Genomic DNA, 23,749 nt, shown 5'->3' with positions numbered 1-23,749 from the left:
AAAAATAAACAAATGGAACTACATCAAATTAAACAGTTTTTGCACAGCAAAGGAAACCATCAACAAAATGAAAAGATGACCTACTGAATGGGAGAAGATAATTGCCAATGACACATCTGATAAGGGATTAATATCCCAAATACATAAAGAACTCAGACAACATCCAAAAAAGACCAAACAACCCAATTAAAAAACAAACGCCCCCTCCCCCAAACAACACAAATATTTACTACTTTTGACTGGTTACAGGCAGCAGCCCTGAAAATTCAGGAATATATTCAGGATACAGTGGCAGCTAGAGGTCAACTTGATTCAGAGCTCCGACATACGTTGAGGAATGAGAGCACTCTTTTGTTAATTGGCCCACAGCTAGTCACTGGTTAGTTATTCCTGTTTCTTCTCTCACTCTCCAGCAGCTGTAACTTAATTTAGAATTTTCTCTGGTTAATACATCAGCTTTTTATCCATGGCCTATAGGGAGTGACAGATGCAGGCAGTGTTCAGGGAGGAGTGAAGGGACACACAGACGCTTTCTGGAGTCCAGGCCAGCCTGCAGATGAAGAGCTCACTGCAAGCAGGAAATTAAAGGAACGGTGACCAGGGGAAGGATAAGCTTCCAAGTCCTTGCTGTTAGCAAGTCAGTAGAGAACACCAGGTTTCAAAATATATTTGGGGTGGGAGCAGGAGAGAGAGATAGAAACATCAATGATAAGAGAGAATCCTTGATTGATTGCCTCCTGCACGCTCCCTACTGGGGATCTAGCCCAGGGGTCGGCAAACTGCAGCTCGCGAGCCGCGGTTTGCCGCTCTGTTGACCAATGAGTTTGCCGACCACTGACCTAGACTCTAGATTCCAATAATTACAGGCTGTTGTTGTTCCTTGTGATTAAGCCCGAGAAAGAACACCCCGTTGAGCCCAGCTCTGTCCTGCTCTTTATGGGGGCGGGGCTAAAAAGGCACCCCGCCTCTGCCTGTCAACGCCCGTCACCGCCTCGGGAGGGCGGAGACTCACTGTCCCCGCCCTCCCTGGGAAGGATGAGTGTGCGGCCGTTCAAACGAGCCAATGAGCGCCCCTGTCCCCGGCGGCTGGCCCTGGAGCTCGCCACCTTCCCGCCCCTCACGGCTCCGGCCCCGCCCTTCGCGCACAAGATGGCGGCGCGCGGCGGGGTGGAGGCCGCATTGGGGCTCGGCTGAGGGTACCCCCTTTCCCGCGCCCTCTCTGGGCGCTGAGTGCCGCGAACCGAGGAGTGGGGCCGGGCGGGACAGGGCACCTACGCGGCGGGACCGCGAGCCCACACCCGGCCTGCGCCGCCCCTCCCGGCCCCGGCCCAGCCCCAGCCCGTCCCAACCGCTCTCGGCCTCTCCTCGCTCCGACCGCCGGGACGCGGGACGCCGCCGCCAGGTCTGCACAGCCAGGCAGGCCCCTCTCCTCCCGCCCCGGCTCACCTCCGCCCAGAGATGCCCGGCCTCTTCCCTCCCAAACAGCCCGCCTTCCAGGCCTGACCTCCTGGACCCCGTTCCCCCCACTGAGACCCCCTCACCCCTAACCCACTTCCTTCTCAGACTCCCGATTCTCGCCCTTAGTGGGAGACTTTTTCCTTCCCTTCCAGATTAAGCCCTGAGCCCTCCCTCCCAACATTGGCACCTTCCCACTCCCTCACCCGGGAGCTGGACTGTCTTGGGACCGCCCTCCACGCCCCGCCATGGAGGCTGTGTACCTGGTGGTGAACGGGGTAGGCCTGGTGCTGGACGTGCTGACATTGGTGTTGGATCTGAACTTCCTGCTGGTGTCCTCCCTCCTGGCCTCCGTGGCCTGGCTCCTGGCCTTCATCTACAACCTGCCCCACACTGTGCTGACCAGTCTTGTGCACCTGGGCCGCGGAGTCTTGCTGTCACTGCTGGCCTTGATCGAAGCCCTGATGCGGTTCACTTTTGGGGGCTTTCAGGCCCTGTGGACCCTGCTGTACAGCTGCTGCTCTGGCCTGGAGAGCCTGAAGCTCCTGGGGCACCTGGCCTCACATGGGGCCTTGAGGAGCCGGGATATCCTGCACCGGGGCATCCTCAATGTGGTCTCCAGTGGCCATACTGTGCTGCGCCAGGCCTGCGACGTCTGTGCCATTGCCATGAGCCTGGTGGCCTACGTGATCAACAGCCTGGTCAACATCTGCCTCATTGGCACTCAGAATCTCTTCTCCCTGTTGCTGGCCCTATGGGATGCAGTGATGGGGCCACTGTGGAGGATGACGGATGTCATGGCAGCCTTCCTCGCTCACATTTCCAGCAGTGCTGTGGCCATGGCCATCCTTCTCTGGACCCCATGCCAGCTAGCAATGGAGCTCCTGGCCTCAGCTGCCCGCCTTGTGGCCAGTTTTGTGCTTGTCAATCTCACTGGCCTGGTGCTGCTGGCGTGCGTGCTGGCGGTGATGGTGACCGTGCTGCACCCGGACCTCACAGTGAGGCTGGCCACCCAGGCCCTCAGTCAGCTCCACGCCCGCCCATCCTACCACAGGCTTCGAGAGGATGTTACGCGGCTGTCTCGCCTCGCACTGGGCTTGGAGGCTTGGCATCGAGTCTGGAGCCGCAGCCTACAGCTGGCAAGCTGGCCGAATTGGGGAGGGGCACCTGGGGCTCCCCAGGGTGGCCCTAGAAGGGTGCCTGCAGCCAGGACCTTGCAACAGGACACTCTTCCAGAAGCAGGGCCCAGATCAGAGGCAGAAGAGGAAGAAGGTAGAATGGCCAGAGTGACAGCTGCCTGGGGCAGGGAGAGGCTCAATGAGGAGCCTATAGCCGGGCAGGACCCATGGAAGTTGCTGAAAGAGCAAGAGGAGCGGAAGAAGTGCGTCATCTGCCAGGACCAGAGCAAGACAGTGCTGCTGCTGCCCTGTCGGCACCTGTGCCTCTGCCAGGCCTGCACCGAAATCCTTATGCGCCACCCAGTCTACCACCGCAACTGCCCACTCTGCCGCCGGGGCATTCTGCAGACCCTCAACGTCTACCTCTGAGAACTCCCTCCCTGCCCCTCCTCCAGCTGCACGCACCACACAGCCACCTGTGCTAGGACAGCATTCACACCTGACCTCTGGGTCCTGGCCTGAATTGCCTTTTGCTCTGTGGCTGTCATGGCAAGCCTCCAAGCCATACATCCAGGACATTGAGATGGGACACCCTGGAAGACAGTGACCTGGGTGGGGGCAGGATAGCAGCTTCTCTTTATTCAGTAGGTCCCTGCGATGCTGAGGGTAGCGTGTCACTACGTCACGCCCTGAGACTGTTGTGGCCTCCCCTCCAGCTTGCCAAGGCCCACCCTGATGCCAGCCTCTGGGGCTCCTCCTTTGCTTCTGTTTTTTGTTGTTGTTGTTGTTGGGGGTTTGCAGGTCCTCTTCCTAGCTTCTGTAGCCACAACACATCAGTGTTTATTTGGGTATTTTGGCAACTCAAGGGCCTTGCAATGATCTTGAACCTTTGCTTTTAGCCAGAACTCCTGTGCCGGGCAGGTTTTGGGGGTGGTGTCTTGCAGATGCCCTTAGAGCTACCACTTTTGCCTGCCATGATCTTCTGAAGCTCCCTCCCAACCTCGTCCAGCAGCTGGGGTCAGAAGTTTATCCCTGTGTGTGTGTGTGTGTGTGTGTGTGTGTGTGTGTGTAGCTGCACCTGGCTTTGGGACCATGAACCCTCACATCCCAGCTCCACTGGAGCCTCAGGAGAGAGAACCAGATTTCTATTCCTGTCCTTTTATTTCCCCATGTCACAGAGGAAAATGGCATTCCCCTTCTGTTTGCCTCTCCCTGGCACTGGGGAGGGCAGACTGTGCACATTCCACTGGGGTCCAAACACAGTGGGGCCAGGGCCAGGGGCATGCAGTTCCCTGAGGGGTCTTATGGCTCAGTTTCCAGTGAATAAAGTTTTGTTGACAACCCTGACAGCCTCTGTGTGCATCCTTGTAAGGGTGAGCAGCTGGTCAGCGTGACTGACACTACAGCAGGCCCTTCAGTCCTGCTAGTCACCAGAGTGATCTGTGGGGAACCTGGTGGGGGAGAGGGAAGGTAGGATGGGAGCCCTGTGCCTTGGGGAGACCCACGGTGTGGCTGGGTTGGCTTTTATAATTCATTTTGTGTCCTCACACGATCAGCCTTTGGAAAGTCTCCCCTATCTTCTATTTTCGCCAGAAAGCCCAGTAGAGAGAAGTGGGAGCTCTCATCCCAGCTTTCCCTCTGGTGCCACTCTTCCCAGGAGAGAACTTGGGGTTCCTGCTGCCTGGTGTCCAGTCGACTCTGATCCCTGGAGGAGCAGGTGCTTGTCTTTGTGTTTCTTGGCATAGAGTGACACTGATGGGACCTGGTGGAGAGCAGGGAGTTGAAGCTCAGTACTCCGAAGGCTGGTCTCCAGCTCACCCCAGTCCCCATTGGTCACATCTGCCCTCATATGACCAGCAAGAGAGGGGAACATTCCCCCATAATTGTATTTAAATCTAGGAGCATAATACCAGGGACAGCCTTCTGGAAGTGGGAGAAGAGGGAAAAAGCAGAAAGAAACTGAGAGCCCCTCTACTTTCTCAGGTTGAGAGGCTGAGCTGATGTGGGCCTTGCAAGCCCTGATTTGTTAGTTATTGGGTTGGGGTGTGGGACTAGGGCTGCTTCTGAAGGTCAGAAGAGGGGAGCCTTGAAGGACTTGGCACAGCCCACCCAGCCCAATGGGGCTATGCGCCGCACAGCAGGGGTGGGGGGAGTTTGTGGAAATCACCTTGGAGTTGGGAGGCCTTTTTCTACCCTCCCAACCCTGGAGAGAGCTGAGCGAGGAGAGCCTTGGCTCCTAACACTGTTTAAAGTGAGGATAAACGTTTTAGGAGAGAAGATAAACTTCCTGAGCTGGGAGCAGAGGACTCTCCCCTCAACTCCCAACAGGCATTCCATTGGCCAACCTCCATACCCTTCCTCCCCCAACCAACCTAGGAGTCAAGAGCCCAAGCTGCTCTAGCCAGTTTGTGGAAATCACCTTGGAGTTGGGAGGCCTTTTTCTACCCTCCCAACCCTGGAGAGAGCTGAGCAAGGAGAGCCTTGGCTCCTAACACTGTTTAAAGTGAGGATAAACAGTGGATAGAGCATCAGCCTGCGGACTGAAGGGTCCCAGGTTCGATTCTGGTCAGGGCACATGTCCGGGTTGCAGGCTCGATCCCTAGTTGGGGGGCGTGCAAGAGGCAGCCAATCAGTGATTCTCTCTCATCATTGATGTTTCTATCTCACCCTCTCCCTCTCTGAAATCAATAATATTAAAAAAAAAAAAAAAAAAGCTCAAGCTGCCCAGGGTCATTGCTGCATTCTAGAGCGGGCGCGCCCTCTTGTGGCCACCCCTCTTGTGGCCACCTCAGAAACTACTCTCTAGACTCCCTGGCAATGGGGGGTGAGAGAGAAGCAGCCTTCCTCCCAGCCATCAAGGGACCAAGCCAGCAGCAGGAAAATGGTCAAGGAAGAACCCGGGCTCCGTTTCTGTTGACCAGAGCAGGTGTGTGTGTAAAAGTAGCCCCTACCCAGGGCATAGGACACCTTTGAATTTGGACAAGTGGCCAGAGCTCCGTGCCAGAGGGTACCTTCCTCAGCTAGGAACTCCTGCGGACGACCTACACGGGCAGCAGGGTAGGCCCCTCTCCCACGGGGCCTGCCTCCTGTCTCTCCTGCCCTCAGGGCATCCAGCCGAAAGCCCTCCCTTCCTCCCCCTCCATCTCCTCACTTTCCCCATCCGCAGGCCCAGGGCATCTCCACCTCCAACGACGGAAGCCGAGCCAGGAGGAGGGTTGTAGATTTATTGAATGGCCTCCACGAGAAGGGGAAGGGGAGACGGAGAGAAGCAGAGTCCCTGGGAGACAGCACCCGACCTGGGGGGTCTGGGCCAGAGGACCCCACCTACCAGCACAGCCCTGGGTCTTGGGCAGAACCACAGCCGGGAGGCTCTGACTCAGACAGCCTGTCCCCACCCCCTGCCAGCAGCGGGCGCGCCCCAGGGCGCCCCTCATCATTCACAGCATCCTGGGGGCCAGCCTTCCCGGAGGACCTGGTGACAGGGTCACACCCCGCCCCTGGGAGTGAGAGCAGCAGGCGCACTGCCCAGCGGACATCAAGCGAAGACAGGGGAGCCGTGCCAATCGGAATACACCAGGAACCCGGAGAAGGTGCTGTCCGTCTTGACGCTGGCGTAGATGCCCACGTAATCGCCCACCCCGACCTGCACCCACACCTGGTCCTCGGGCTCCAGCCTCACCATGGCGCCACCCGACAGCGAGGCGGGCTTGGGCCACCCCCCGAAGAACTGGAAGAAGGAGGCCACGGACTCGCCGTTCTTGACCAGGTCGAAGTGCAGGCTGGCGCGGTAGACGGTGGCGTGGACCGCGAAGTAGTAGACGCCGGGCACGCGGCAGGTGAACTTGCCCGAGGCCGCGTCGTAGTGGCCCTGCTCGTTCAGCAGCACCCGCTCGAAGGGCAGCGGCGCGTCCGGCGGCGGCGGCTCCCGGCTCTCCGCGCGCTTGGCGCTGAAGGCGGAGCGCGGGGGCACCGCGCACTCCCCCGCTGGCCCCGCCGTGCCCGCGGGGCCCGCCTCTCCGCGCGGCCCGGGCTCCCCGCGGGGCCCCGGCAGTCCTGCGGGGAAGGGGAGGGTTCGGGGTGCTCGGAGGGCGACCCTGGGGACCTCGCGTCTCCTCCAAGCTCCGCAGCTGCCATCCCTCGCCAGCCCCGCCCTGCACCCCGGCCCCCGCGTCCCAGAGCGCGCGGGTCTGATCCGCTGGATCCCGGGAGCGCGCCCGCGGGCAGGTCCCCCTCGTCCCCTCCCCGGTCAGGGGCTCGGCGGGTCCCGTGGGAGCGCCCCCTATTCCCCCGCCCCCCAGGAGCGCCGCCCCTCCGCGCCCGGCCCGCGGCCACGTCTTCGCGCCGCCTTACCGGGCCGCCCGCCCTCGCCTTTCTCTCCGGGTGTCCCGGGCGCGCCGTCCCTGCCGTCCCTGCCGTCACGGCCGGGCAGGCCCTGGGCGCCGTGGTGGCCCGGGGAGCCGGGGAGGCCGGGGTGCCCCGGGCACAGGCTGGGGATCTTGTTGTCGTCGGGCGGGGCCGAGCCGGCCGCCAGGCGCAGGAGCAGCAGAGCGAGCAGCAGCCTCATGGCGCCGGCACGGGGCCCAACGCTGGTCCTCTCGCGCCTGCGGGCGGGACAGGGGTCGGCTCAGCCTTCCGGGACCTGCCTCGCTCCCCAACCCATCGCCGCCCAGTCGGGCCCCACCCCACGGCCAAGTCCCTGGAGCGGAACGGCCGGGGAGACAAAGAAATGAGGCGCCCCTCGACCCGAGAGTACAGCCGGGAAGGAAGGAGGGAGCCCACCCGCCCGGCCCGCGCCCAGTCTCCCCCAGCCCCTCCCAGCCCCAGTCCCCGCCACCGGACTCACCCCTTCCCGCTCCCTCCCGGCGGCTCCCTCCGTCCGCGGCCTCCTCCGGGCGGGCGCTGGCTACTGGGGACCCACAGGGACCCCCGCCTCCCTCTGCGGCCCGGGCTGCCCTCCGCGCCTCTCCCCAGCGGGCGCCTCGCCCTCGCGCGTCCTGCCTGCTGCGCTCGGCCTGCGCGGCTCCGCTCCTCCCCGGCTCCGGGAGGAAACCCAGACCCGCCGGGAGCGGCAGGGAAGGAACTCGTGGTGCCCGGCGGGCGGCCAGACTGCGAGGGAGGAGGGAGGAGGGCCGGACGGAGTGGCCGGGAGACAGACAGACACGCAGGGCCCCTGCTGCTCCCGGGAGTGGGAGGGGGAGGTGTTGCCGAGTCAGGGACCAGGGACAGACTCCAGCCCCGGAGAAACGTAAGCGGTGAAGAGGGCCGAGAGGGCTGGAGGCAGACTGGCAGACAGCTGGGTCCCGGGCCCAGGACAGGCCCACCACAGCCCAGGCACTCGGTGAACAAGTGAAAAGGTCCAAAGGCAGGGGCTGGAGCCCTGGCCGGTGTTGCTCAGTGGGTAGAGCGCGGACCTGCGGACTGAGGGGCGTGTAGGAGGCAGCTGATCAATGATTCTCTCTCATCTTGATGTTTCTATCTCTCTCTCCCTCTCCCTTCCTCTCTGAAGTCAATAAAAAAATATATTTTTTAAAAGGTAGGTGATGGAGACACCTGGAGAAGCAGATGGAGGGGGAGGCAGAAGACAGGAAATGGGGGTCAGAGGCTTGGTGGGAAGCGGCTGGGTTGCCAATGGCACAGCTGGACGTGCAGGGACAGGAGGAGCTGGGACAGTGGCAGGGTCTCCTGAGCCTGCTGAGGGTTCCCTCCTTCCCTGAGGCCCCGAGAAGGTGCGCAGAATCCCATGCAGACCCCTTTCTTGGGCCCTGGTCTGCCCCCCTGGTAGGCAAAGCGTGGGCAGGCAGAGGACAGGGGCCTAGTGGGCATCAGGGCTGGGCACATGCTTCCAGGCCCGTGGCCTCGGGCAGCCGGTTGCAATTGAAGGGCCAGGGGGTACCCAGCAGTGCCAGGCCAGACTGGCACCCGTTCTCTGCCTCCTGGCAGACAGAGCGGCAAGGGGGGAGCACGCTGCCGAGTGGGGTGCAGCGGGGCACCAGCAGCCCGCAGAGGAGTCTCCGGAAGCTCGGGTAGCAGGGAAGGCGGGCCAGGCTCTGCAGGAGGAGGTCAGCCCTCAGGCACCCACACCCCAGCTGCCTTCCCATCCCAGGGTCCCTCCTTATCACTTCCCAGGGCACCTCGTACTCTCTGAGCACCTCCATCACCTCCTCCTGGGTGGCCACGCCGATCCAGATGTTTGGGAAGGCTGTGGCGTTGTAGCTGAGCCCCAGGCACATTGCCACTTGGATGGGCTCACAGGCCAGCTCTACAGGGGCAGGGGGGGGTCACGGTGGGGTTCACTCACTGGCTGTTGGACGGGGCACGTCGCCGAATCACTCTACAAGGGCCCAGAGGGAGTTGTGAGCATCAAAGGAGATAAAACGGAGGGAGAAGCGCTTTATACATCCCTAGCCTCTCTGAGCGCCATGGGCCAGCCCTGGGCACCAGGCAGACACCTCTTTTAAAAAATTTTTAAATATGTTTTTATTGATTTCAGAGAGGAAGGGAGAGGGAGAGAGAGATAGAAACATCAATGATGAGAACCATGGATTGGCTGCCTCTTGCACACCCTGCACTGGCTGGCAATCTTTCTTTAATATATACTTTCCAGGTGCCTCTTTGATCTCAGGGGTCATGGATGGGGCACCAGCACTGGCAGAGGCCCTCAGCAGCTTCCGCTGTCCTCTTTGAGGGGGGCTGTGGAGAGGGGCTCTCTCCTCGTGACAAGGCTGGGCTGGTTCTGGAAGCCTCAGCATTGCTTTCCATAGAGCTTGGGGTGACACAAGACTCCCTGGAGAGTCAGGAGAGTGACCTCTGTCATCCAGGAGGACACGGGGGAGCGGGGGAGGCTATGAAGTGTGCTATGACTGGCACCCTGCCTGCTCAGCCTGCCAGGTCTGTCCACAAGCCGGACCCAGGCTTCTCACCTGGAGGTGGGGACAAGGGGCCGCCGCACTTGTCCGGGCTGCCCTCTGCACAGTCTCGCCACGGGTCACACATCCAGCGCCTACACCCCCCGTCCTGGCAGGAGGGCTCCGTGGGCCCACAGGGCTCTGCAGGTACAGGGAGAGGGCAGTGCCCGGGGATGTCTGCCCCCACTGCCTCTGAGGCGCCCTGACTGGGTCACAGCCTTGCCCTCCTCTCCTGGAGGCACCTCCACTGCCCACACCCACCTGCCCCAGGGCACCTACTCTCTGTGGCGTCCAGGGCCCGGTAGGTGGCCGAGAAGCCTGCGCCACCGATGCCACGGCCTGTCCTGAGGAGCACAGCCAGCCGGTGGCGCGAAGAGAGGAGGCGGGGTGGCGGCTCTGCCCCACAGAACCTGCTGAGCAAGAGTGGCCCTGGGTACGGGGGCCTGAGGCCCCCCAGGCCCGCGGAGCCGGGTGCTCTGGGTGAGGCTGGAGGGGGTGGGAGACAGACCTGGGTCATGGGACTTAGGGTCTGAGGGGGAGACACGTATACAGTGGACGAAGTGTTAACAAAGGCGTGAATTCCAGCCACTGGAGATGGGGAAAGTTCGTGGGCGTTCCCGAGGCCCTGGATGGCCCACAGCTGGGGAGCTGGGGGAGCCTCCTGGAAGCGGTGGGGCAGGGAACAAAGGCCTTTTGTAGGGGACAGACACCTCCTGCTTGGAGGAGCCAAAGGACTAGAAGCGAGGGGAAGCGTTGGGCGAATTGGTAGGAAGCAGGGAGGGGTACTGCGGAGGAGAGGGGCCAGCCCCTCCCCTGGCGCTGTGGATACCTGCCCAGGAGGCCCAGGGCCCCCGAGCTGCCGGCCTCATACACCTCCACGTGGTCAGACTGACACTCGCCCTGGGCCTCCAGGCTGAAGTTGAGGAACTGCAGTTCTACACCATGTCCGGCGGGGACTGAGATATGCCAGGTGCAAAGCTGGGGGGGCACAGCTGGCATCATTCCAGGTTCCTTCTGTCCCTATCTGATCATCCAGGCTAGGCCTAGAATGGGTGGGCACTGCCTACAGAGCTCATCATAGGTGCTTCTCCAGATAGGAAGGGCCTTTTTTAACTTGTCTGCTCTCAGAGATCAATGAGGATGGGAATACTAAGGTATACAGTAGGCACTTAATAATACTCCCTTCCTGTCCGGCCCATGTGGCTCAATGGTTGACCATCAACCTATGAACCAGGAGGTCACGGTTTGATTCCTGGTCAGGGCATATGCCCGGGTTGCAAGCTTGATCCCCAGTGTGGGGCGTGCAGGAGGCAGCCGATCAATGATTCTCTCTCATCATTGATGCTTCTCTCTCTCCCTCTCCCTTCCTCTCTGAGATCAATAAAAATATATTTAAAAAAAATAAAAATAATACTCCCTTCCTGTCTGCTTGATCTCTGACCTTCCCAAGGACAAGGCCGTGTCTGCTGTGCTGTTCTTAGTCACACTGGCTGGATGCCACCCTGCCCTCTCCATGGAGTGCCAGCTTACCAGTCGCTGAGGGTACCCCTGCAGGAAGCTGGGAGCAGAGAAATTTCCCTGGAGCCCCGTCAGGTTTCCCCCACATCCTGTAGAGAGGAGGAGGGCCCTGCATTGGCCAGCATCTGGGCCTTTGTCCAGCAGGCCTGGCTGTACCCCCAGAGGCACATTGGCCATGCCCATGGGGAACAAGTTCTAGGCCAGACAAGGACCAGGCGGGTTAGGGGCGGGGCCAGAGCTGGGAGCCCAGTCTGAACCTGGATCAGATGCCTGAAGATGGCACCTCCCCAGCCCCCCTGAGGCCGGTGGGGCGCATACCCGAGGCCTGGGCACTGCAGTTGCTCTCGTCCCTGCCATCGGTGCAGTGGGTGAAACCGTCACACACCGAGCCAGGGGGCAGGCAGGTGAGCTGGTCGCAGGGGAACTCATCCTGGGCACAGCTCCCTGGGGGGTGCGGAGGCATCTGGATTCAGAAACGCCAGAGCCTCCCCTTCCTGCCAATGTTGGGAGTGGCTGGGGGAGGGAAGGGACCAGGGACAGGCAGCTGGGGCCACACGGGCACACACTCACCGTGCCCCGGAGCCACGGCCTGAAACCAGGCCTGGAAGCCTCGCCCTTCCACGCTGCTGTCTGAAACGAAGGCCACGCGGAGGCGGCTGGCGTTGGTGTTGAGTGTTGGGGGAGGGTCCCTGCCACACACCCTGCAAGAAGCCCGGTGAGGGGTGAGAGAGGCTGAGAGGCAGGACGGAGCCCGCCTGAGCCGCGTACTGTGCCAATGTGGTCGGAAAGGCTCCTGTCATTTCCCAGGGAGCTCTGGGCTTCTTCCCACCTGGGCACCCAACCCTGCAGCATTTCTTTCTTTTTTAAAAAAATATATTTGTATTGATTTCAGAGAGAAAGGGAGAGGGAGAGAGAGAAACATCAATGATGAGAATCACTGATTAGCTGCCTCCTGCACACCCCACACTGGGGCTCGAACCCACAACCCAGGCATGTGCCCTTGACAGGAATCAAACTCGAGACCCTTCAGTCCCCAGGCTGATGCTCTATCCACTGAGCAACACCGTCTGGGCCTTGCAACATTTCTTGATGGGAAAGGAGGTAGGGGCTCCATTTTACAGATTTGGAAACTGGTTAGAGAAGGGACCTTCCCAAAGTCATAGAGCAAGAAGGTAGCAGAGCTGGGCTCAGATGTTGAGACTCAATTTCCTCCCAATCAGGCCTTTCCCACTGACACTCCCTGGCGCTGCCTTCCAGACAGGGATTCAGGACAGAGGTGGGGCTCCAGGGGGAGGGGGACCCACCTGAGGAGGGGGCCTTCCGGCTCCGGGGAGATTTCCAAGCGATCGAAGAGGCAGGAGGCCACGCTCTCCGTGCCCAGAGCTTCGATCCTGAGCTGTATCGCACGGTCTGCAGGCACCTGGATGTGCCACACACAGTGGGTGTCGGGCGGGTAGGGGTCTGGGTAGTTGGGGCTGCTGAAGACGCCCCCTGGTCCAAGGAGGAGGCCCCCACAGGCTGCGGAGACAGCGGTTAGAGTTCAGCAGTCAATGGGAGAGAGACCCTTCCCCACCCCCAGTGCCTCTTCCAGGCCTCCCCCTCCCCGCTCATGTCCCCCCCCACCAAGGTCAGCCTGTGGCACTCACAGGCCTGGGGTGCAAGGCTCAGGCCCGCCTCTCGCTGCCCTTTAGGGGTCCCCGTTGCCTGAGAGGGGGTGGTGGCTGTGGCTGTGGCGGAAGGGGTGCCAGTGGTGATGAGGCCCCTGGTGGGCAGCGGAGGAGAGGAAGCTCCAGATGGGGGTGCAGCCTGCAGCTCTGGAAGCAGAAAGGTGGAGGGGGAGGGTTCAGAAGGGCTGGATCCCTGGGGGACGCGTGGCACAGCTCATGGAGTCCCGTTCCAAAGCCCCTCTCCGGGAAGGGCCTGGGCACTCACGGGCCAGCAGGACGGCCACTAGCCCCAGCAGCCCCAGCAGCAGGCTGGCCAGCAGCAGGGCGCACAGCCCACAGAAGTGCCAGTCGGGTGGCAGCCCTCGGGGACGCCAACCTGTGGGCAGACGGGGTGGGACTGAACCCCTCTCCTCGGCACCCCTCCCCGTGCTCCTCAGCCCCCGTGCCTCTCGGTCCTCCCCCGTGTCACCCCCGAGAGGGCTACCGTGCCAGGGTGCGCACGTGCGACGGCGGGCATCCCCCCGGAAGGCAGGCGGAGGGCAAGGCGGCCCCGACTCGGGCTCAAAGGCAGGGTTGCAGAATTCAGTCTGGAAGAGAGAGGCCGGAGGGCTGAGGGCAGGTGGAGGCACCGCCTGGCAGGGTTGCCCAGGGGCACTGCCAGCCGGGGTGGGCAGCTGGGGTTTGGAACAGCGGCTCTCGGTGGTCCTCACCTGGCTCGGCTCTGCGGACTCCACACGCAGGACGGTGTCTGTGCCGTCCCTCATGCTCCGGTGCGGCGTGGTGTCTGAGGCCTTGCCGAAGCCCGAGCCCCTGGGCCCGCTCCCTGATCCCAAGCCCCTGTCCAAGGGGCAACCCGTGCTTCCGAGGGGAGCGGTTGCCAGGCCGACCAGCTCCCAGGCCGCACTTGGCAGGCTGGTCCTGGGCCCCTGGCCACTGGGGCTCTGTGTTGGGGAGGGGGCAGCCACCAGAAGGAATTTGCGAAGGCGTGAACCGGCCCCTTAATCCAACTCAGCTGAGGGTGCTGAGAACCATGCCCTGGCCCAGATCCCACAGGAGAAACTAGGTGCCGTGTGTGTGTGTGTGTGTGTGTGTGTGTTGTGTGTGTGTGTGTGAGAGAGACAGAGAGAGAGAGAGAGAGAGACAGAGAGAGAGAGAGAGAGAGAGAGAGAGAGAGAGAGAGAGAGAGAGAGAGAGAGAGAGAGAGAAGAGAGAGACCAGGGGAGTGTGGGGTGAGCCTAAGGGGTGCTAGGAGGGAAGGAGGTCAAGGGGGGCTGCTTGGCAGCTTCAAGGCCCATGAGTCCTAAGGGCCCTGGACAAAGCCAGGTCCAGTGCTCCTCCCTGGCAGGGTGGCAAGGGCATGGCCACGCCTGGGCCTGTGAGGCCCCTGTGCTCCCAGGACAAGGAGGTGAGCCCTGCCGGGCAGAACATGGCTGCTCAGGGCTGTGCTACGTGAGGGGGAAACTGCCTCTTCCTGGGGCCCTCAGCCTGCAAGAGGAAGGGCAGGGAGCAGGAGCAGGTGCCCCGGCCTTGGGCAGGTGGTCAGGGCTGGGCGTCTGCAGTGGCTGTAGGACAGGAAGCTACACTGCAACAAGAGCCTCCACGCCTCCCTCTCCACCAGGATGCTCTCTGGGAAACCCAGCCTGGCATGGTGCCTTCAGGGAGTCGGGGGGATGGCTGCCTGGTCTGTGCAGCCCGGCTCGCCTGAGGGAGGCGGGCGGGAGGCGGGGAGGCAGCTGACACCTCCGGCAGCTCCCCGTGGACTGTGTTGGGTGCCAGGCCCTGCAGAGCTCTGACACGCAGTTTCTCTCTTTTAGTCCCTCGATGAAGTAGCGCAACTACTTTCCAAATGATGGCACCAAGGCTCGGAGGGGTGAGGTGGCTCCCCATGCTCACATCTGGGGAGCAACAGAGACCAGAGTAGAATGTGGGGCCAGGTGAATCCAAAGTGCTGGTCTGGCCCTGGTCGGTGTCGCTCAGTGGACAGAGCGTCGGCCTGTGGACCAAAGGGTCCCGGGTTCTATTCCAGTCAAGGACACGTACCTGGGTTGCAGGCTCCTCCCCGGCCCGGGTCATGGTCGGGGCTCATGCAGGAGGCAACCAATCGATCCGTTTCTCTCACATCAACCTTTCTCTCTGTCTTTCCCTCTCTTCCACTCTCCCTAAAAATCAATGAAAAATATCCTCGGGTGAGGATTAACAAACAAAGAAACAAAGTGCTGGTCTTCTGACCCCTCTCTTTCACCCCACCCTGGAGGCGAGGCACAAGGAGAAACAGAGTGGGGAGCAAATGGAAAGAAGAGAGACCCAGGAGGCCGATTCTGTCACCCTAAGGCAGCCCTCCGGCTCAGGGGATGCCCCCAAGCCCAGGTTCTACCATTCACCGCGTGGGGCCAGCCCTCAGGTGGGGACTGCATGGAGGATGTGCCAGGTCAAAGGTCTTTCTGTAGCAACACTGACACCATTTCCATGTTCAGTGCCCCCTAGGCTGCATGGTGTGTGCTCTTGGGACACTGCAGGCAGCAGGAGAGGAGAACCTACCTGTGGTCTAGCAAGCTGGGCACCTGCAAGATTTGCAAAAATGTAAAACAGTGATACCCTGCTTGCTAGTTTCTTCCCTTCCTTCTTCCTTCCTTCCTTCCTCCTCCCTCCCTCCTTCCTTTCTTTTTCCCTCCCTCCCTTCCCTCCTTCCCCCCTTCCTCCCTCCCTCCCTCCCTCCCTTCCTCCTTCCTTCTTTCCTTCCTTTCTCCTTCCTCCCTCCCTTCCTTCCTTCCTTCCTTCCTTCCTTCCTTCCTTCCTTCTTCCTCCCTCCCTCCTTCCTTTATTTTTCCCTCCCTCCCTCCCTTCCCTCCTTCCCCCCTCCCTTCCTCCTTCCTCCCTTCCTTCCTTCCTTCCTTCCTTTCTCCTTCCTCCCTCCTTCCTTCCTTCCTTCCTTCCTTCCTTCCTTCCTTCCTTCCTTCTTCCTCCCTCCCTCTTTCCTTTCTTTTTCCCTCCCTCCCTCCCTTCCCTCCTTCCCCCTCCCTCCCTCCCTTCCTCCTTCCTTTCTTTTTCCTTCCCTCCCTTCCCTCCTTCCCCCCTCCCTCCCTCCCTTCCTCCTTCCTCCCTCCCTTCCTTCCTTCCCTTCCTTCCTTCCTTCCTTCCTTTCTCCTTCCTTCCTTCCTTCTTCCTTCCTCCCTCCCTTCCCTCCTTCCCCCTCCCTCCCTTCCTCCTTCCTTCCTTCCTTCCTTCCTTCCTTCCTTCCTTCCTTCCTTTTCTCCTTCCTCCCTCCCTTCCTCCCTCCCTTCCTTCCTTCCTTCCTTTCTCCTTCCTCCCTCCCTCCCTTCCTTCCTCCCTCCCTCCCTTCCTTCCTTTCTCCTTCCTTCCTTCCTTTCTCCTTCCTCCCTCCCTTCCTTCCTTCCTTCCTTCCTTCCTTCCTTCCTTCCTTCCTTCCTTTCTCCTCCCTCCCTCCTTCCTTCCTTCCTTCTTCCTCCCTCCCTCCCTCCCTCCCTCCCTTCCCTCCTTCCCCCCTCCCTCCCTTCCTCCCTTCCTCCTTCCTTCCTTCCTTCCTTCCTCCCTTCCTTCCTTCCTTCCTTCCTTTCTCCTTCCTCCCTCCCTTCTTTCCTTCCTTCCTTCCTTCCTTTCTTCCTTCCTTCCTTCCTTTTTCCCTCCCTCCCTCCCTTCCCTCCTTCCCCCCTCCCTCCCTTCCTCCTTCCTTCCTTCCTTCCTTCCTTCCTTCCTTCCTTCCTTCCTTCCTTTCTCCTTCCTCCCTCCCTCCCTTCCTTCCTCCCTCCCTCCCTTCCTTCCTTTCTCCTTCCTCCCTCCCTTCCTTCCTTCCTTCCTTCCTTTCTCCTTCCTCCCTCCCTCCCTCCCTCCCTCCTTCCTCCTCTCTTCCTCCCTCCTTTCCTCCCTCCCTCCCTCCTTCCTCCCTCCCTCCCTCCTTCCTCCTCTCTCCCTCCCTCCCTCCTTCCCTCCCTCCCTCCCTCCCTCCCTCCCTCCCTCCGTCCCTTCTTCCTCCTCTCTCCCTTCCTCCTTTCCTCCCTCCCTCCCTCCTTCCTCCCTCCCTCCCTCCCTCCCTCCCTCCCTCCCTCCCTCCCTCCTTCCTTCCTTCCTTCCTTCCTTCCTTCCTTCCTTTCTTCCTTCCTTCCTTCCTTTTTCCCTCCCTCCCTCCCTTCCCTCCTTCCCCCCTCCCTCCCTTCCTCCTTCCTTCCTTCCTTCCTTCCTTCCTTCCTTCCTTCCTTCCTTCCTTCCTTTCTCCTTCCTCCCTCCCTCCCTTCCTTCCTCCCTCCCTCCCTTCCTTCCTTTCTCCTTCCTCCCTCCCTTCCTTCCTTCCTTCCTTCCTTTCTCCTTCCTCCCTCCCTCCCTCCCTCCCTCCTTCCTCCTCTCTTCCTCCCTCCTTTCCTCCCTCCCTCCCTCCTTCCTCCCTCCCTCCCTCCTTCCTCGTCTCTCCCTCCCTCCCTCCTTCCCTCCCTCCCTCCCTCCCTCCCTCCCTCCCTCCGTCCCTTCTTCCTCCTCTCTCCCTTCCTCCTTTCCTCCCTCCCTCCCTCCTTCCTCCCTCCCTCCCTCCCTCCCTCCCTCCCTCCCTCCCTCCCTCCCTCCTTCCTTCCTTCCTTCCTTCCTTCCTTCCTTCCTTCCTTCCTTCCTTCCTTCCTTCCTTTTCTTTTGTTAATGCTCACCTGAGGATATCTTTTCATTGATTCTAGAGAGAATGGAAGGGAGAGGGAGAGACAGAGAGAAACACTGATGTAAGAGAGTCACATCAATTGGTTGCCTCCTGCATGTACCACGACCAGGGCTGGGGAACCTGCAACCAAGGTACGTGCCCTTGACCAGAATCAAACCTGGGACCCTGCAAGTCTGCGGGCTGACGCTCTATCCAATGAGCCAAACCGGCCAGGGCATTAATTTCTTTTTGATTTGTAAAATGTAGTTTTTGAAAAAATAGAAAATGTTATTTATCTTAGTATAGAAAGGGTTTACTGTTATTATTTTTTTATTTTTAAAAATAGATTTTTATTGCCCCGACCAGTTAGGCTCAGTGGATAGAGCGTCGGCCTGCTGACTGAAGGGTCCTAGGTTCGATTCTGGTCAAGGACATGTACCTTGGTTGTGGCACATCCCCAGTACAGAATGTGCAGGAGGCAGCTGATCGATGTTTCTCTCTCATCGATGTTTCTCTCTATCCCTCTCCTTTCCTCTCTGTAAAAAATTAATAAAATATGTTTTAAAAATATATTTTTATTGATTTCAGAGAGGAAGGGAGAGGGAGAGAGAGAAGAAACATCAATGATGAGAGAGAATCATTTGATCAGCTGCATCCTACATGCCCCCACACTGGGGATTGAGCCTGAAACCCAGGCATGTACCCTGATTGGGAATCAAACTGCGATCTCCTGGTTCATAGGTTGATGCTCAACCACAGAGCCACATGGCCAGGCTGGGGTTCTCAATCATTTTAGAAGTGCAAAGGGGTCCCCTGAGAACTGCTGGTTTAGGGGACATACATGAAGACAGTTTACTGGGTTAGAAGATCAGAAATTGAATGCTGGGTAAGCAGAAGCAGCAATGGCCCCTCACTGAGGTGGGCAAGCAGAGGGGCTTCCTGGAAGAGGTAGACATTTTGTCTAAATTTTAAGGGTTGAAAAATATTTGAATAGGCAGAACTGGGAGTGGGGTGGGAAGTTCCAAAAAGGAGGAGCCGAGCACTGTGGGCTTAGGGACGGAGCCTGGCTTGGAAGCTGCTTTAAGCAAGGACTGGCTTGGGCAGACTGGGCCTTGAAACAGTCGGTTTGCGGGACACAGTGTGAAGGAGGCCGGGGGATGCTGGGCCAGGGGGAGCCTTCTCTCCAGCTTGGCTTGTGCATGGCCATCCTCAGCGACGCCCGCGGCTCGGCTGGCACCAGTGCTCTTGCCATGGCTGCTTCATGTAGCCCCCGGGGCGGGGCCAGGCCCGGGTGGGAGAGCGGCACAGTGACCCGACAGTGAGAGAGACAGTGAGCAGATCCCTCCACTGGTGGCCTTGTTTGACCTTCACAACAGCCCTGGGGTAAAGTCAGAGAGCTGATTTTGTTCCCATTTTTCAGATGGAATTGAGGCCCAAATGTGTAAGCTGGCAAGGAGCAGGGCTGGGTTTCCTGGGTGGGGCTGCTGGATTCCTTGTTTCCCATTTTTGTCCTTTTCCTTTCCCTTCCTGTCCACGTCCCATGTCCTTTCTGTAAACCGTATAGAGTAGTTGGGGGCCAGAGGCCTGTGGGCAAGTACGAGGCCTTTGCAGGAGCCCAAGTGGAGAGGTGGCCCAGGCCGTCCCCCCGGCCCCAGGCCGCTGCTTCCTCCTGGCTGCCTCGGTGGCCTTGCTCCCCTTCCCGCAGGTCTGGCCCGGCCCCTCCTGCTCACACCCTTATTGCCAAAGAAGACCATGGACAAGGCGCCTCCACAGCCCTAACTCTACAGCTTTATGGAGACAAAAGAACCCGCACCTTCTGAGCACTAGTCACATGAAGTACATATATGCTCACATGTGCATTTTTTACATAGGGGTGGGTAAATGTAGGTTTACAGTTGTAATACAAATAAATAATGCAATAATCCTATCTAATAAAGAGGGAATATGCTAATTGACCATCACTCCAAGTTTCCATAAGGAGCCTTAATGAGCAATCAGCAGGGACCTGAGGCTATGCCCTCCCCTGGCCCTTTGGGGCTTGACAGGGGACCTCAGGCTGCACCTCCCGCCCAGTGCCAGGCCAGGGGACCTGAGGCCACGCTCCCCTGCCTGGCGAGGCTTGACGGGGGACCTCAAGGTGTGCTTCCTGTCCTGGTGCTGGGCTAGGGGACCTCAGGCTGCACCCCTGCCCCAGCACCAGGCCTGGGGACCTTAGGCCATGCCCCCCACCAGGTGGGGCTTGACACAGGACCTCAGGCTGCGCCCCCCACCCAGGCATCAGGCCGGGGGACCTCAGACTGTACCCCCTGCCTGGCGGGGCTTGACAGGGGACCTCAGGCTGCACCCCCTGCCCCAGCACCAGGCCAGGGGACCTGAGGCTGTGCTCCCCCTGCCTGGCTGGGCTTGACAGGGGACCTCAGGCCATGCCCCCCACCCAGCAGGGCTTGACAGGGGATCTCAGGCTGTGTCCCCCACCTGGTGGGACTTGATGGAGGACCTCAAGGCACGCCCCCCGCTCCGGTCTGGGCTGGGGGACCTCAGGACATGCCCCCATTCCTGGCACCGGGCCAGGGGACCTGAGGCTACGCCCCCTGTTCGGCAGGGCTTGACAAAGGTGGGACTGGCCAGGTCTGGACCTAGCCCAATGTGGGGGAGGGCTAGCTGGGTCTGGGTCTCATGTGATTTTGAGGTGCATGTGGGTGGGCGGGGACTTGACTCTGGGTCCCGTGGTGTGCCCCAGACTCTGACAGGAGGAAGGTTTTCATATACATTTTACTAATTTTCTTTCATCTCTGACATTTCTATTATAGGGAAAGGGCAAATAGCAATATTAAATTATTTCCTCTAATTAATCCCCTTTTTTTTTTTTTTTAAATATATTTTATTGACTTTTTACAGAGAGGAAGGAAGAGGGATAGAGAGTTAGAAACATCGATCAGCTGCCTCTTGCACACCTCCCACTGGGGATGTGCCCGCAACCAAGTTACGTGCCCTTGACTGGAATCGAACCCGGGACCCTTCAGCCCGCAGGCTGACGCTCTATCCACTGAGCCAAACCGGTTTTGGCTAATTAATCCCCTTTTAATGTGCACTAATTTTGTGCACCGGGTCACTAGTACATAAATAAGAATACAAAAATAAACTCTGTGTTTTGTGTACTCACAACTGTACATCTACTTTTGCCCACTGGTATTTTATTTATTTACTTATTTAATATATTTTTATATTTTTAATGATTTCAGAGAGAAAGAGAGAGGGAGAGAGAGATAGAAACATCAATGGTGATGAGAACCATTGATTGGTTGCCTCCTGCATGCCCCACATTGGAAACTGAGCCCACAACCTGGGTGTGTGTCCTTGACCAGAATCGAACCCGGGACCCTTCAGTCCACTGGCCAACGCTCTATCCATTGAACCATACTGGCCAGGGTTGCGCACTTGTATTTCTATAGTAACTTCATGAACTGGAACCAGAGAACCAGAGCCATGTAAGTCTCCTTAGAACTCGGGGCATGTACTTAGAGAAAAGTGACTTGTAATGAGGACACATGAGCGGAGACCTTTAAGGTCCACTAGTCTGATCTCCTTAAGACAAGGCATGAGGCTCAGAAAGAGGGAGGCCCTTGTGGAAGGTCACACAGAGCAGTTGCAGGGGACCCCGCCCCCAGGCCTGCTGGAAGGCACGCAAAGAATGGGGGGAGAAATCCCAGTTGCTAGGAGGCAAAACTGATGGATAAAGAAACAGGGGGACAGATTTTGTTTGGAATCTGGTAGTACCAGGACCTATTGCCATGGGGACGAGAAAGCACCTTAGGTTGAGTATAGAAGGAAGAGCTAGGGACAAGGGCAGAGTGGGCTGAGCCTTGCCCTCAACGTTACCCACAGCCCATCTGCTCTCCACTGGGAGATGCAGGAATTCTTAGGTGCTTCCACCTCCAGGAAACAACGATTCAAAGGGGAGGCATAATCTGGCCGGCCTGGCTCAGTGGGTGAGTGTTGACCTATGAACCAGGAGATCATAGATCCATTCCAGTCAGGGCACATGCCTGGTTTATGAGCTTGATCACCAGTGTGGGGTGAGCAGGAGGCAGTTGATCAGTGATTCTCTCTCATCATTGATGTCTCTCTCTCCCTCTCTAAAATCAATAAAAATATCCTACATAATAAAACCCTAATATACAAATCGACTGAACGGTGGAACGACCGGTCACTATGACGTGCACTGACCACCAGGGGACAGACGCTCAACACAGGAGCTGCCCCCTGGTGGTCAGTGAACTAGCGCACCGCTCAGCCAGAAGCCGGGCTCATGACTGGCAAGCACAGTGGTGGTGGCAGGAGCCCCTCCTGCCTCCATGGCAGCGCTAAGGACCCCTCAGGGGATGCCTGCCTGCCAGCTTAGGCCCACAGGTGGACATCCCTCTAGGGGTCCCGGACTGCAAGAGGGTGCAGGCTGGGCTGAAAGACACCCCCCCGCTGCCCCAGTGCATGAATGCCATGCACCAGGCCTCTAGTATCCTATCTAATAAAGAGGGAATATGCTAATTGACCCTCACACCATCGCAAAGATGGCGGTGCCCATAGCCAATAAGGAGGGAATATGCTAATTGACTGCCACACTCTCGAAGATGGCGGTGCCCACAGCCACAAGATGGTGGTGCCCAGTCCCCTCAGCCACACTGGGGTGCCTGCCTCCAGAGTCCCCTAGTCCCCTCAGCCCCCAACCGCCCAGGGCTGGCCCAAGGGCTCCCGGACTGTGAGAGGGGGCAGGCTGGTCTGAGGGACCCCCCCCTCCAGTGCATAAATTTTCATGCACTGGGCCTCTAGTCTATATAAAAAAGGGGAGGCATAGCAGCTGACACCGATGGGGCTCACCTATTCACTTCGCTCTAAGCTCCCCGCTTCATCATCGTGTGGGCAAACCTATTCCCTGGTGTTTGGGTAAATCATCAGCATTTAGAACCTTATTTGGGGCGGGGCCGCTCCCAGGGCAGGTCAGGGAGAAACGCCAGAGTGTGAGTCACTGTTTTTCCAATCCCTCTTTTTCACTCTTGGGAAATGCCCAGAACAAATGCCCTGACCTGTTAGGTGAGTCTGACAGCAGGTGCCACTCTCTCAGCAAGGATGGAATCGGCAGGCCGTGATTTTTCTTTTACTTAAAAAAAAAAAAAAAAAAAAAAAAAAAAAATATATATATATATATATATATATATATATATATATATATATATATATATATATATATTTTATGGAGGAAGGGAGAGGGAGAGACAGAAACATCAATGATGAGAATCATTGACTGGCTGCCTCCTGCACGCCCCCCATTGGGGATCGAGCCCGCAACCCTGGCATGTGCCCTGACCGGGAATCCAACTGTGACCTCCCGGGTCATAGGTCAATGCTCAACCCCTGAGCTGCCCCCTGATTTTTCTCTGCGGAGAGAGAATGGCGGTGCGGAAAATCCTGAGAAAACATTGGGGCTCATCAGGCAGAGACTTCAGCTCCTCTCGTTCTAAGATCAGTGGCAGAGATGGAACATCTGGAGAGAACTATGAAAAGATAAACCAAAGGAGACATGTGCCTGCACACCCCCAAGAGGCCCTCTCTTTACACGATGATGACTGGGAAGGGCACTTGAGAGAACAAACCCTTTCCCGTCAAACATCTGTTTCCAGGTGTTAGCGGGGCAGGTTGCAATCTCCCATCGGTCACGGAGCAGCTCTGGCCACTCCACACCCAGGAGCCACTCTGCTCTCAGCCTCCGCTGGGGGCATCTGAGCTCATCAGGGGTCAGACTGCATGTCCCGTGTCCAGAGAAGTACCGGTGTCCACACAGCAATGACGCAGCAGTCCCCTTGCCCGAGCATGGCTCAGGGGCTGAGCATCCACCCATGAACCAAGAGGTCTCTGGTTCGCATCCCGGTCAGGGCACATGCCTGGGTTGTGGGCGCGATCCTCAGTGTTGGGTGTGCAGGAGGCAGCTGATCCATGATGTTTCTCTCTCATTAAGGTTTCTCTCTCTCTTCCTCTCTCTGTAAAAATAAATAAAAACATATATTTAAAAAGAAAAAGAGAAATGCCCGTCAGGTATGCCCCGCCCTCAGGCACGAGGAGCTGAGGCTGTGTGGCAGGTCCTCTTCTCTGGAGACCATGCTGAGGAATTTAGAAATGGTGACATGACATCTCGCCCCTACATGTTTTGCTCAAAAGAATAAAGAATATGTAAACAAGCGTGGCGTTTAAAATATCAGTATGTTTATCAGTGAGTCCAGATGAACAGTGTTCAGAATGTGCACTACTCCAGCTTTTTATCGCAAAGCTTACACTGAGAAGTGGGTGAACCCGCCTCCCGGGACTTGAAATGCACACTCTGGTTGCAGCAGTGGAATACTTGGTCACTGATACGCCAGGGCTCTCCCCGAGACCACAGCCTCCCAATTACGATTCTGT

At 58.6% G+C, this 23,749-nt stretch overlaps 3 protein-coding genes across 4 annotated transcripts; 1 reads left to right on the top strand and 2 right to left on the bottom strand.

Annotated features, from left to right (window-relative positions):
- Positions 1-1,148: 1,148 nt before the first annotated feature.
- Positions 1,149-3,003, top strand: RNF26 (ring finger protein 26). The gene has a single exon (XM_080688364.1). The coding sequence runs from the start codon at positions 1,704-1,706 to the stop codon at positions 3,000-3,002; it is 1,299 nt and encodes a 432-aa protein (XP_080544490.1). The 5' UTR covers positions 1,149-1,703; the 3' UTR covers position 3,003.
- A 1,041-nt stretch (positions 3,004-4,044) lies between these two features.
- Positions 4,045-7,553, bottom strand: C1QTNF5 (C1q and TNF related 5). Of its 2 annotated transcripts, XM_080688366.1 has the most exons (4): positions 7,417-7,553; positions 6,924-7,174; positions 6,253-6,626; positions 4,045-4,335 (listed from the first exon to the last, which is right to left on the bottom strand). In XM_080688366.1, the coding sequence occupies exons 2-4, from the start codon at positions 7,135-7,137 to the stop codon at positions 4,195-4,197; spliced, it is 729 nt and encodes a 242-aa protein (XP_080544492.1). In that variant the 5' UTR covers positions 7,138-7,174; positions 7,417-7,553; the 3' UTR covers positions 4,045-4,194. The 2 variants fall into 2 exon arrangements, with proteins under 2 accessions (XP_080544492.1, XP_080544491.1); XM_080688365.1 differs by lacking the exon at positions 4,045-4,335 and having other exon boundaries at positions 5,790-6,626.
- Positions 7,554-8,395: 842 nt separating this feature from the next.
- On the bottom strand, positions 8,396-13,427 carry MFRP (membrane frizzled-related protein; the record flags this gene model as incomplete). Its single annotated transcript, XM_080640573.1, has 13 exons — positions 8,396-8,620; positions 8,705-8,832; positions 9,494-9,619; positions 9,758-9,888; positions 10,308-10,456; positions 11,009-11,085; positions 11,315-11,440; positions 11,567-11,697; positions 12,301-12,514; positions 12,643-12,810; positions 12,929-13,039; positions 13,148-13,250; positions 13,374-13,427. The coding sequence occupies 13 exons, from the start codon at positions 13,425-13,427 to the stop codon at positions 8,396-8,398; spliced, it is 1,743 nt and encodes a 580-aa protein (XP_080496699.1).
- Between the last annotated feature and the right edge of the window lie 10,322 nt (positions 13,428-23,749).

This window comes from Plecotus auritus (assembly GCF_963455305.1).
Source record: "Plecotus auritus genome assembly, chromosome: 9".
Classification (NCBI taxonomy): domain Eukaryota; kingdom Metazoa; phylum Chordata; class Mammalia; order Chiroptera; family Vespertilionidae; genus Plecotus; species Plecotus auritus.
Note: the sequence above shows the minus strand (reverse complement) of the source record. Positions and strands in the feature narration are given on the sequence as shown.